The 14,354-nt window shown below is 44.0% G+C and overlaps 1 protein-coding gene across 1 annotated transcript in view; it reads left to right on the top strand.

The window, feature by feature from the left end:
- The first annotated feature begins 2,909 nt into the window (after positions 1–2,909).
- The window catches only part of wdr46 (WD repeat domain 46), a 23,161-nt gene continuing 11,716 nt past the window's right edge, over positions 2,910–14,354 (top strand). The window contains exon 1 of the mRNA XM_064298378.1: positions 2,910–2,972. Within this exon, the coding sequence (XP_064154448.1) occupies positions 2,925–2,972 (48 nt within the window). The 5' untranslated portion in view covers positions 2,910–2,924. The remainder of the gene's footprint in view (positions 2,973–14,354) is intronic.

Raw genomic sequence — 14,354 nt, 5'->3', positions numbered from 1 at the left:
TAATTTTTACTTTGTCACCGGTTGCTGCCAGGCTTAGGTTCAAAGTCCTACCTCTGGCCTGCACTACAGCCAATAGGACAGCCCCTTCTTATCTATGGGACATAATTCAACCACATAATTCAACCATAATTCATAGCTCAATCATTCCTCTCTGCTGCAGCAGGGCGACTTGCACATTCTGCCTTCCGGCTAAATGGTTTTAGCTCTTCCTGTCCACAGAGCTTCTCCACTCTAGCTAGAACAAATTCCCCATTCCGACTGCCCATTTTTCGCCATGGCCTGAAGACTGAACTCTTCAGACTATACCTTGACTAACTCTACAGTACTCCTCCCCAGTTACTCTCAGTCCGGTATCACTCATGTATCACTTGTATTTTGATCTTCTAGCACTTTCATTTTGCACTTGTATCTTCATATAGTACTTTTATGTTGAACTTGCATCATCATCTTTATATTATAGCTCTTTATCATTTCTTGTAATCATGCCTCACTTCTAGTTTGACTTACCATAACTGTACTGACTTAGCCTATACTTACTGTGTGAGCTAGTCTCAATGTTCGTGACTATGGATAAATGATAATTTATGAGAATTGTACCTTATCAGACCTGTGACTGTAGTTGTTCCAATGACCTCTGGTATGCACGCGACGCGACACGACACGACACGACACTGTCAGTTTGCACTGAAATTCATTTTGCATCCTTAGGCAGTTCCGTTCAAGAGATTACATACAGATTAAACATACAGTTACACAGACACATAACATATCAAACAGTCATGACAAACATACATATCACATTATTTCCTCTGGATTCAGATCTCAATTAGCAGCACACTGGTTTTGGTTTAGCAACAGGATAGACTGATGTATAAAATAATTATTCAGCCTGTTGCATTTAAATGGTTAAACATTAACACTGACTTAATTCACTCAAACATCCCAATCAAATTTTATAAGATGGTCCAAAACCTCAAATTTAATCAGTGTTTGGTGCCTTGTTGAAGATCATAACCTAAAACTCCCTTATATTTCTCATAACATAGCCCCTATGAGCAAAGGGCACACAAACAAAGAAAGACTTAAGTGGAGACAATGGTCACATACATCCCAGCATCTTTATTACATTTCATCAGAGCAATTCACACAGATTATGTTTTCACATAAAATGCGTTTATAGAGCTGGATATTTTACTGAAACAATTCAGGTTAAGTACCTTGGTTAAGGGTGTTTAGATATTTGCATGAAACCATAACCTTTGAATTGCAGTCTAGTTCCCTAAACATTATGCTATACTGCAGCCCAGTACTGGTTGTTTCTTTTATTTACAACTTTAAACGCATATGGTGTCCTTGAATGAATTGCATTATTCTTGCATCCACTTAAGAGTATTTTGGACACAAACTGGAGGAATGGTAATAAATTTCATTTTTACTTAATGCATCACATCAATCACTGTCTTTTCTTTTACTCAGGACAAGAAGGGACTTAAAATATCCAAGAGGGATATTGATAAGAGTGTTAGAAATAACATCAATCTTTCTTCTTGGATTTCAGACCAACAGATAGTTCACTACAAACTCATGCAAAGAACTAAATTTAGACTATGGTTACACTAGTCATTTCAATGCAACTTCTATGCGAATTCTGACATCTGATGTCACTGGTCTGCATTAAGTGATGGGTTTGGATGTGCATAAATTGAGTTTTGCTCTCCTTGGGTTCGGATGTGCCAAACCACTTGCAAGGTGGTCTAGCTCACATAGCTCCAATTGAATTGTCAAACGTGTATGCAACTCAAATCTGGCCCGATATGACGGATATTGGACTTCCTATCCCAGAAATCACATGGATTGACTAGTGCAACCATAGCTTGGAGTCCCAGATTCTTGTGCCAATTAACATAACTTCTTTTAATGGAAAGAAAAGAGTTTGCCCATGGTTTTGGTGTGTTCTGGAAAATGTGAATTACTGGCATATTGGGATGAATTTGTCTTTGCTCTTGGGTTCACCAAATCACCAAAATGATTTGTGTGATGTGATGAGATGGCTTATGCTGATACAGAAGCAAACATTCCAAAATTTAAGACTTCCGCTGTACAAGCTGCCATGGAGTTAGCTGAATTGCATTTTGTTGCTTTAGTCCACAAAGGGCGTGGTAATTAAACGCCTGATCGCAGCCGCTCCGCGTGCTAAAATTCGCTTCTGTTGAAAAACGGAATTTGTAAATCTCTGTTGCAATGTCGCTCACACTGACAGGCTAAATACCATTGAAAACCACAGGGTGGCGATAAATCCCAAAAAGAAGAAAAGAGAACGGTCAAAAATATTCAAATGATTTCTAATATATGTAAACGATTAGGTTTAACATAAAATGGGTTTAGCAGGTTATGCTACAGCTGAGGTGAAAGCTAACATGAATAAGTTTAGAGGAGCCGGATAATGGATCTGGAGCTCCAGACGGCATCAAGGAATGGGCAGCAGGTGAGGAACAGGGCCGAAGCAGTCCATGACCGTTGCACAGTGGCGTCGTCTGGCCTGAGCATTCGGGGCTGTAGCCCCGATTATTTTTTTCTTTAGCCCCGAATAATTCTCCACTTTGAGCGGTTTGTCACTACGTAACTGAACGTCAGTAAAAGAAGACGGCAATGTTGTAATTTTGTATCTTCAATGAACGGAGTGTTGTATACAGAGACTGTAAAAAATATTGTATACATATATATATTGGTTGTATATAATCCAATGAACGGAGGCAAGACCAATCAGAGAGGGTTTACAGGAAAATACGTGGAAATACTTGTGTCCTATTGGCTGACAGGTCTCTGTCGGGGTTACTATGCCAAACGCTAGTTCACACAGTCAGTCAGTGCGAGGAAAAAATGGACATAGGCTACGAAGATTTTTTTTACCGGTAAAGGGGTTGATGAAGCTGAAGCACAATCATCCTCTCATGCTGAGCCAGGAAAATAAGGTGTGTAAATGTCATATGAGTTCCAAGTTACGTGAACACGATATGAGCAGAGCATAAGTTATGTAAGGAATAAACCATGACGGTGTGATGGAGTTGGAGTTTTGGGAGACCAACCGCGACTGAACAGGGGGGTTCTTTAAGCTATTAACCAGAGGTAAAATAGCCACAAAGTCTCAAGAGACACGGGAAAGGAAAACAATACTCCTTAGGGAGAGTATCCCAAAGAAAAGCTCTACACAACCCACGTACTGGGTAAAAAAAGAACTAAAGCTTAAGGAGTATGAAAATAAAACAAAACTGCCAGAGCAGAAAACGGGGCAACTCAAAGAAAACAGACCTCGAACCGAGGCTGAAAAAGTAAAACCCTAAAGAAAGAATACTGAGCTTAGATTGTGGCACTAACTGGTTGCCAACAATCTAAAAAAGCTAAAAAAAAAGCTAAAGACTGTTGTGCTAATTTTATAGCCACAACAATCCAATATCGCAACTCAATCCTATACCTTTACCTCGCTTGACAGAATACCGGCTTTCGTGCAACATAAGTGACACTGAAGCAAAGCTTATCGGCTTGCTCAGGGTTTAAATAGAACACCAACAGGTGCAAATAGTAAAAGGAAATTTGCACGTGTATAATTCAATCAACTCAAATGGCCGTAATAACTGAAGAAAAGGTGCATAAAAAAACCAATGGCCGTAATAACTGAAGAAAAGGCGCAGGAAGAAAAAGAAATGGTGGCATCAGCCAAAACCATGACAGGACCCCCCCTCTAAGGGCCGGCCCCAGACGGGCCCTCTGAACCACGCCTGCGGAAGTCATGAATAAGCTCAGGGTCCAGAATGTCTCTAGAGGGGACCCAACAGCGTTCCTCAGGGCCATAGCCCTCCCAGTCAATAAGGAACTGAACACCTCGCCCCACTCGTCTCTCAGCCAGAATGCGGCGTACTGTATATACCGGCTCCCCATCAATGAGCCGAGGCGGAGGTGGCGGTTCATCCGCCGGAGCCAATGCGCTCACGAGAACCGGCTTGAGGCGAGAGACATGAAACGTCGGGTGGATTTTCATGGAACGAGAGAGCTGCAAGCGAACCGTGACCGGGTTGATTTTACGCACGATCTTAAAAGGGCCCACAAACCGAGGGGCGAGTTTACGAGATTCAACTCGTAAAGGAAGGTCACGGGTAGATAACCAAACCCGTTGACCCACTCGATAGGAGGGTGCCGGACGGCGATGCCTGTCGGCAAGTCCCTTCTGTTTGGCCGAGGAGCGCAGGAGGGACGCACGGACTTTCCTCCACGTGGCCCGACATCGCCGAACAAAGAACCCAGCAGACGGCACCTCGTTCTTCTCCAGTTCTGGGAACAGAGGAGGTTGGAATCCAAACTGGGCCTCAAATGGTGAGAGCCCCGTGGACGCGTTACGCAGCGTATTATGGGCATACTCCGCCCACGCGAGATGACAGCTCCACGATGTCGGGTTGGAGGAAGCCAGACAACGAAGAGTGTTCTCTAGCGTCTGGTTGGTACGTTCCGTCTGTCCATTAGTCTCCGGGTGGAACCCCGACGAGAGACTGACGGACGCACCCAAAAGAGAACAAAACGACCGCCAAAACAGAGGCAAATTGAGGCCCCCGATCAGACACCACGTCTTGAGGCAGACCATGCAGTCTGAAGACGTGGTCGACTACCAGCCGTGCAGTCTCTGGTGCGGATGGCAATTTAGGCAGCGCAATGAAATGGGCTGCCTTAGAAAACCTGTCCACCACAACCAGGATAACTGTTGCCATCAGAAGCCGGCAGACCGGTGATAAAATCCAAGGCAACGTGGCTCCATGGACGACTCGGGACGGGCAAAGGGCGTAAAAGCCCAGAGGGTTGGAGCTGAGAACCTTTGTTGCGGGCACAGACCGAACAAGCGGAAATAAATTCCCGAACATCCCTTTCCATCCCAGGCCACCAAAACCGCCTGGCCAGGAAATCCTTAAACCTGTGGATGCCAGGATGCCCAGTTAGATGGGAGAAATGTCCCCACTGCAGCACCTGGGCACGTACCTTGGATGGCACAAAAAGACAGTTAAGGGGTCCCCCACCTGGATCCGGCTCCAGTCGTTGAGCCCTCCGCACCACAGACTCAATGTTCCACATAACTGGGGCCAAAATCTGGGTGGTAGGAACAATGGGCTCAGAGAAGTGGTCACTGTCAGAGTGATCGAAAATCCGGGAGAGTGCGTCAGGCTTGATGTTTTTTGAACCTGGGCGATATGTTAGTAGAAAGTTAAAACGAGAGAAGAAAAGCGACCAGCGAGCTTGCCGCAAATTGCGCCGCTTTGCGTTCTGAATGTACTCTAGATTTTTGTGGTCGGTCCACACTGTGAAAGGGTGTTCAGCTCCCTCTAACCAGTGCCGCCACTCCTCTAGAGCCAGCTTAACCGCCAAAAGTTCCCGGTCCCCGACGTCATAATTTCTCTCAGCCGGAGAAAGTGACCGAGAAAAATAAGCACAGGGGTGCATTTTTTGATCCTGGGGAGAACGTTGTGATAAAATTGCCCCTACCCCAAGCTCCGAGGCGTCCACCTCTACCACAAACGGGAGTGAAGGGTTAGGGGTTATCAGGATGGGCTCCGAACTGAACCTCCTCTTCAACTCCGTAAAAGCAGCCTCGGCTTTGGGCGTCCACTCAAAGCGTGAAGGGGTATTTTTCTTCGTCAGTGCGGTAATTGGCGCCACCACTGAACTAAAATTGCGTATAAAACGCCTGTAAAAATTAGCGAACCCCAAAAACCGCTGCACTTGTTTGACCGATTCTGGGGTAGGCCAATTCATGACCGCGGAAACTTTCTCTGGATCCATTTGTACCTTCCCCTCTGTCACAATGAACCCCAGGAAAGAAACGGATTTGGCATGAAACTTACATTTCTCTGCCTTTACAAATAGCTGGGCGTCCAAGAGACATTTTAAAACCTGTCTAACATGTCTGACGTGCTCCGAAAGACTGGCAGAAAATATTAAAATGTCGTCTAAATAGACAAACACAAATTTCTCCAGCATCTCTCGTAGCACGTCATTCACAAATGCCTGAAAAACAGAGGGGGCGTTAGTGAGACCGAATGGCATGACCCGATATTCGAAGTGGCCGTTGTGCGTATTGAAAGCCGTTTTCCATTCGTCTCCCTCACGTATACGCACTAAATTATAAGCGTTACGGAGGTCGAGTTTAGTGAAAACTGACGCATCCTGGAGGCGTTCGAAAGCTGAGTTCATGAGGGGCAATGGATAGCGGTTTTTAATAGTGATATTGTTCAATCCTCTATAATCAATACATGGTCTCAGTCCACCGTCTTTTTTCTTCACAAAGAAAAACCCTGCCCCCGCCGGCGAAGTGGATGGTCGGATAAAACCGTTAGCTAATGCCTCTTGGATGTATTCCTTCATAGCGGTACTTTCCGGCGCTGATAAGGAATATAAGGAACCGCGAGGCGGTACTGTGCCAGGATATAGATTAATGGCACAATCGTACGGTCTGTGAGGTGGCAAGGTGGTAGCCCTTTGTTTGCTAAACACCTCAGCGAGATTCGCGTAATCGGCTGGTACGTTAGGTGGTAATGGAAACTGAAGCGCACCCACCATACTGGTATTTTCTGAACTAGCGGGAGAGTGGGGCATGGAGTCAGAGATAGTCTCTGGTTCCGTTAACTCCCCTAGGGATAAGTCATCAACCGGAGGATCCCAGTCGAACCGCGAATCCCAATCCAAACTCTCCTCTCTGTCCTCAGAAGGTGGGGATGGCGCAATTGGGTTGGACGGAAACCCCTCTTCCTCATCGTCCCAAGCCGAATTAGTCTCTCTTTGCCAACCACGAAAATTAGGAGTTGGTAATGACCTCTGTTGGCAATGTTTGACACACTTGGGCCCCCACTGAATCACTGTTTTTCTTATTGCCCCAGTTAATGTGCGGCTTATGTTTCATCAGCCACGAATGACCTAAAACAAGTGGATAGGCTGGTGAATCAACCAGGAAGAGCCGGACTCGCTCCGAATGACCACCAAAAGGGACACGCATGCAGACAGGGTCGGTAATCTTTTTAACCAATCCGGTGCCCAGTGGGCGACCGTCAAGAGCTGTAATGTGGCGAGGCCGTGAAAGGAGAACCACAGGCAATCCAATTTCACTAGCCCAATTAGAATCCACAAAACAGTCAACTGCTCCTGAATCTAGAAAGGCGTCAGTTTTAACTAATTGGTTATTCCAGGATAGCTCAATGGATAAAACAGTTCGAAAGGCTGATGGGTTACGCCTCACTGGGACCTTTCTTTCACCTAGTGAGGCCTCCCGTTTCCCCCCAGCTTAGGGCACTCATTCTTAATGTGTCCCTTCTGTCTGCAATACCGACACCATTCGCTGCGCTGCCTTTGTTCCTGCACATTGCGTAGGCTGGAGCTATCTATCTGCATTGGTTCATCATAGCTCAGAGAGCCTAATGGGGGAACCAAAACTGCAGGCTTAACCGGAAGAGAGGCAACATATGGGAGGGAACGGTTCCTCCTCTCACTTCTCTCTCGCTCACGTTCCCGCACTCGGTTATCAATCCTGATAGCCGTCCTTACTAAAGCATCCAATGTGGCCGGGGGCTCAAGAGTTGCTAAAGCGTCTCTCACTGGCTCTGAGAGCGCATTCTTAAATAACGTCATGAGCGGAGCCTCTGACCAACCTGTTTCACCAGCCAATGAACGAAACGTGACAGAAAAGGCTGCTACATTGTTCTCTCCCTGACGAATGCGCGTTAGCCTTGTAGCTGCTTCCTCTCCGGTAATATCATGATCAAAGACCGACGCCATTTCTGCCATTAAACTTCCAGACGTGTTCATTACAGGGGCTTGTGAACGGATGAGCGGCTCAGCCCATGCAAGGGCTGTCCCTGTTAGCAGGGATAAAATAAGACACCCGTGAATCCTCCGTAGTGAAACGTGATGGTTGAGCTCTAAAAAATATCGTACATTGCGCTAAAAAACCCCTGCATCTCCCTGCTTCTCCATCATACCGCAGGGGAAGCTGCAGTTTAGGTTCGCGGACAATGACTGATACCATCGGCTCTGGGGTCGGGGGAAAGGAAGGTGCTTGTGGAACTGTGGGGTTTAATGCGCAAGCCAGTTGGCGAACACTGTCAGCAAGCTCCCGCAGTGCATTCTCCTGGCTGCGCAAACTTTCTTCCTGACGGTGCAGGCGTTCAAGCATTTCCCCCTGCCGTTCATAAGAGGTTGTTTGTTGGGAATGTAATATCTGAATGCCCCTATCATGGGCGGTTAGGGCAGCCTGTTGAGCTGCAACAGCCTGTTCTAAGCCCGTTGGAGTCGCTGGTACATCCATTTCGTGGCTTCAGTGTACTGTGATGGAGTTGGAGTTTTGGGAGACCAACCGCGACTGAACAGGGGGGTTCTTTAAGCTATTAACCAGAGGTAAAATAGCCACAAAGTCTCAAGAGACACGGGAAAGGAAAACAATACTCCTTAGGGAGAGTATCCCAAAGAAAAGCTCTACACAACCCACGTACTGGGTAAAAAAAGAACTAAAGCTTAAGGAGTATGAAAATAAAACAAAACTGCCAGAGCAGAAAACGGGGCAACTCAAAGAAAACAGACCTCGAACCGAGGCTGAAAAAGTAAAACCCTAAAGAAAGAATACTGAGCTTAGATTGTGGCACTAACTGGTTGCCAACAATCTAAAAAAGCTAAAAAAAAAGCTAAAGACTGTTGTGCTAATTTTATAGCCACAACAATCCAATATCGCAACTCAATCCTATACCTTTACCTCGCTTGACAGAATACCGGCTTTCGTGCAACATAAGTGACACTGAAGCAAAGCTTATCGGCTTGCTCAGGGTTTAAATAGAACACCAACAGGTGCAAATAGTAAAAGGAAATTTGCACGTGTATAATTCAATCAACTCAAATGGCCGTAATAACTGAAGAAAAGGTGCATAAAAAAACCAATGGCCGTAATAACTGAAGAAAAGGCGCAGGAAGAAAAAGAAATGGTGGCATCAGCCAAAACCATGACAGACGGGCTGTCCCGTTATTGTAAAATAATGTACGACGGAGGTGGTGATGTGTTGAAACAGCTAATTTCTCCGGTGCAGTTTACTGGCGGTTGATTTAATATAGCGGTATTAATGTGACGAGAAGCGCTTTGTCGTTTGAATGCATAACACGCAATTCCTTGAAGAGTCGACACATTTTAAGCGTGACAGTTTAACTGTTACTTGTAAACCGTACTGTTATATTGTCGTTTTTTATCAATAAAAAATCTATTGCATATATTGTTGGTGCTCCTTACATTTTGGTGGGTGCTCCTAACTTTTTGAAGTTGGGAGCACCAGTGCTACCAAGTAGCCTAAAGAAGTTCATTTCGAGCCCTGCAGGCTACAGGCTCAGTTTCAGAATGTCACAACCCCTTCCATCCCTTCTCCCTCTCTAACTCATGCCCTCACGCATACAGTTACACACTAAGCACACATTCAATACATTATCCTCATATAACATAAAAATTAAAGGCCTACTCTATCTTCACTTCCATTCGTTATGGAGTAGCTTATATAGCCTACTTTTACGGATTGGAAATTAGACTATTTATCAAACTAAAAAATAACTTTGATTGGCAATTTAGTACATTAAATATCAGCTACCATACGGTCTTGGGTTTTGTTTGTAATTAGTTCCTAGATTATGGGCTTCCCTCCCTTTAGCTAAAATTTGAAAGAATCCCTGATTATTGATCATTTTGATAATTATAAAAATGTGATTGTTTTTTCTGGCAAACTTACTAAGAAATATTAATCATTCATAGATTTAAAGACTGTTCTTTTCACTTACTTGCAAGCACTGTATATTCAGATAGCTTCAGAGAACACAGTTCTATTTCTTTCTTTCTTTCTTTCTAATTGCAAATAAATTCAGTCATTTCATTTAATCTTAACCTTATGTCTGTTTCCCTTCTTACATTGCAGCTTGGACAAGTTGGGTCATAACAATACTGAAGTAGGCTAAATTTAACCGGATAATATAATTTTAAAAAGACAGAATTCAGTCATTGTCTTCATTTTTCCACAGGTAACAATATTTTCTCATGTTTTACTACCTGTACCATTGAGGTGAGAATTGTGGTTCATATCAAGTAGGTCCATCAGCAATGATTTTGCAACCAAATTATGAAAGTTTACTCAGTCACTTTGAGTAGTTAGCCGTTTTCAACTCTCATTCATGAAATTGCCATTGTATTATGGGTTTTCCATCATGTAGGCCTAGTAATAATGGTAGTAGGTATCCGATATGACGCTCGTTTTGGTTTGAGACATTCGAGTGGATGGAATATTCATGTTCAGATTATATGGTAAATCAAATCCAAACCCTTCCTTTCTTCTCCAATTTTCACATTTTTTAAGCAATTCGTAGCCCTCACATGCAAGAAAAAAATGCATGGGAACAGTGTTTCGGAGAAGAATCTGGGCTCAGCGCCTGATGGTTAACAGTCCAGCAACGTCCCTGCCATTGCATGGAGCGAATGACAGGACTGGAGCGATCCCGTGGATTCAGGCCGAGGAAACAGGCTGGAGCGGTTTTCAACCGAAATAAGAGGCGGAAGTGCCATGGAAAGAGAAACAGAGAAGATAATGTGAAGACAAGGCTCTATTACGTGACCTGGCAAGCTATTACACACATTGACTACTCTGTACGTGAAAAAATTATTCCTAATGTCTGTACGGAATTTACCTTTTGCTAATTTCCGTTTATGCCCCCTCCTTCTACTAACAGAACTCAACCTAAGTGTAAGCTCCGCTTTATCCTTAGTTATAAAGAGCGCCATGGTTGAAGAGCAGACACCATTAGCCCCATCACGGGGACATTGTTGGCACACCTTGCAAGGAAACCCATTAGACATTAGACTTGACAGTATAATAATAATGATAATAATAATAATAATTTAGTCTTCGGTAATTTTGGATGAGAAATGATAATGATAATCTGTTCCAAAATATCTATAGAGGTTTGTAGGCTTAAACTAAATTAGACACAAATTAAACATAGGCTAATTAGAATTCACCTATTTATAAGCAATCGAAATAATTCATTTTGGGCAGATCAGTTAGGCCTATAGCCTAAAGCCGGGCACCCACCGCACGCGTATCGGCCGCGAGCGCACTACGCGCGTAACTGAAGCGTAGTTGAAGTACTGTTATTACAACGGCAGTGGGCGACGTCGTCTCCACCAGATGCGAACGCGTCGCGTACCGGCTGCGAAGCTCGCGCGACACAAGCGAACTGAAGCGTAGTTTTTCGCTTCCGTTCTATTTTTTCGGCTTGTCGCGCGTCACAATGGCCTGTTTATACACAGAAATATGCTCTAAAATGCTAGGTATACATGCTCTGATTTATATTTCATCCTTATATTACTGGGGGTGTGTCCCTAGTTACCTCCCAGATATTTTATAAGCAGCTAAAAAAATACAAGCCTTTTCGTTTTGTAAAAATAAATAAATAAATAACTGGAACCTGGGGAAAAGGCAAACTTAAGCCGCGTTTCCACCGCAGGAACTATACCCCGGAACTAGGAACCTTTTGAGGAACTCAGTGCGTTTCCACCGCAGGAACTAGGGTCTAAATTTAGTTCTGGGGGCTTTGTTTTACCCCCCAAAACGTTCCTGCTCGGGGGGTAGTACTTTCCGAAAGTACAGGAACCTTTTGGGTGGAGCTTGCAGCGCTGAACATTTCTGATTGGTCGAGTACTCGTAGCATTTGTGTTGTATTTATTTTACCCGCCATGTTTGAAAATATGCAGCGGCAAACCAATTTATTTTCATAATAACTTCAAATCAAACTTGTATGTTATGCGGCGCAGTAGCCTACTTTTGGTTATAGTCTGTCAACGTCTTGGAATTATAACGTGTGCTCTTCTGTTCTTTTCTTGCTTTAGTATTCGTTTTATAAAATGCTAAGCATTCGTGCTGGGACAGCATATTACGTAGGCTACCAAAACATTCAAACGGATTAATTCGGTTGCTGAATATTTTCTTCCGGATTTTCTTTGTTAGCCCGTTGTAATTGACTCAAAACGTTTGATACAGTTATGTGAGGTATGCGGTAGTTCTGCATAATTAACATTGGTGATACAGTACAAGCAAACTGGAAATCACCTTCCGCACTTTTTATCCGGGTAAAATAACAGGTTAATTCTAGTAATCTTCCCTTTAGCTTTTTCAGACTGCTGTAATTTTACTCAATTTTACTGCCATTTTTCAATTCCACGAAAAGACCAGGAAGACTATGGACTCATTTATGGTGCATGGTTCGCATCTGGAGGGCACACTTCGCTGCTCGGCTAGCAGTAACTTCGAAGGAAAGCAAACGGTGGCTGTACCACTACTAATTTACATTTTCACGCAAGTCCGAGTTTTCGTTCTATTCTTGTCATTTTGCGATTAGCCTATATGGAATTGACGGCGAGAAAGTAATAAAACAGCAAATTGTTTACAACGTGTGCATGTTTTCTGCTGTTAATGAATGTGTTTGAGAGGATATATGAAAATCAATAAATACAAAAGTAACCATATATAGTCATTGTTGGTAACCCGTTGTATATAAGTGGAATAAACCCCTCCGGGCTGTCCCGGTTATTAGAAAATAATGTAGGCTACTTCGGTGGTAGTATGGGGTTACAGAAGAAATCATATGACAGATGGACCGACGACAACGTCAGTGGGCTAATTTGCCTAATCTTCGCGGTACTTTAGACCCCGGTGGAAACGCAGACAACCATTGGCTGAAGGAACCTTTTAGTTCCTGGTAAAGTAGTTCCTGGGACTGAAAGTTCCGGGTAATTTTGGTGGAAACGCGGCTTTAGTTTCGCTGTCTTATTTTCCGGAGGGGGTGGGGTAAATTTGAAAATACACCACAGAAAGACGTAGGCTATTGAGTGACGTAAAAGGGAATGCACCGAGCAGCGGTTTGTTAGCTCGAGTATTGGAAGATAGTTTTTAACCAACCATTGCTCAGCCTATTTGACTTCTCCGATGTCTTCGTTCGCCGTGCTTTCAAAAAGGGCTTGTTAATAAAAATCAGATAATCCACAGAGCTTTAAAAAAATCAGATTATTTAGTGGTCTTGCCGATGAAAATGCACCTATTTTATAAATGAAGTTGTAAGCAAGCCTTTATTGCACTTGTACTTCAAAGCTTCCGGTGTTCATGGCGTTGTGGTGTTCATATCCCTTCAAGATTAAAACTGTTACTGACTTTTTCATGATTAGCTGATTTTACTAAATCTGATCCTATAAATGTTTTGACGTGAATGGCAAGACAACACGGGAATTCCCAATTGTTGATTACGGATTATTTATTATTATTATGATCATTACATATTCTTCATGAAATTGGCACGCTTGTTAACCAAGCAAATAAATTAATACAGTTTGAGATTGATTGTTATGCAGGCTACGTTGCGATTTAAGTTTATGGTACTTCTTGAAAGCGTTTACTTTCTCACGTAGGCTATTTACGAGTTAACAAAATATTACCAAATTAACAAACTGAAAAAGGTCTCTCACCAAAGTATTCACTTAACCCATAATCAACAGTCGTGAAGAAACGTGAAATACACGATGTAAAAGCCCACTGCAGACTGCGAGAGCTACTAGGAATATATAGCTTTTACGCAAGCCTTTGCGCGACACAAACGGAACCAGTGGAGACACCCTACCAGAGAATGTTTCGGGCGCTACCACCCCGCACGATTTTTCACGAATATTTCCAACCCTGACTTTAAGCCGCCGACCGGAAAAAAATGCAGCCGGCTAACGCTTTCAATGTTCAATAGCTCCCAGACAATAGGGCCTAGGACCATCAAACCACTGCTAGAGTGTTCACAGACAGCGGCCCCGATAAGCAGAGCCTATGTTTCGGGCGCTACCACCCCGCGCGATTTTACACGAATATTTCCAACCCTGACTTTAAGCCGCCGACCGGAAAAAAATGCAGCCGGCTAACGCTTTCAATGTTCAATAGCTCCCAGACAATAGGGCCTAGGACCATCAAACCACTGCTAGAGTGTTCACAGACAGCGGCCCCGATAAGCAGAGCCTATGTTTCGGGCGCTACCACCCCGCCGATTTTACACGAATATTTCCAACCCTGACTTTAAGCCGCCGACCAGAAAAAAATGCAGCCGGCTAACGCTTTCAATGTTCAATAGCTCCCAGACAATAGGGCCTAGGACCATCAAACCACTGCTAGAGTGTTCACAGACAGCGGCCCCGAGAAGCAGAGCCTATGCTTCGGGCGCTACGATCCCGTGCGATTTTACACGAATATTTCCAAACCTGACTTTAAGCCGCCGAG

The sequence above is a fragment of the Anguilla rostrata genome, chromosome 11, assembly GCF_018555375.3.
Source record: "Anguilla rostrata isolate EN2019 chromosome 11, ASM1855537v3, whole genome shotgun sequence".
Lineage (NCBI taxonomy): Eukaryota > Metazoa > Chordata > Actinopteri > Anguilliformes > Anguillidae > Anguilla > Anguilla rostrata.
This window is presented reverse-complemented; position numbering and strand designations above follow the sequence as displayed.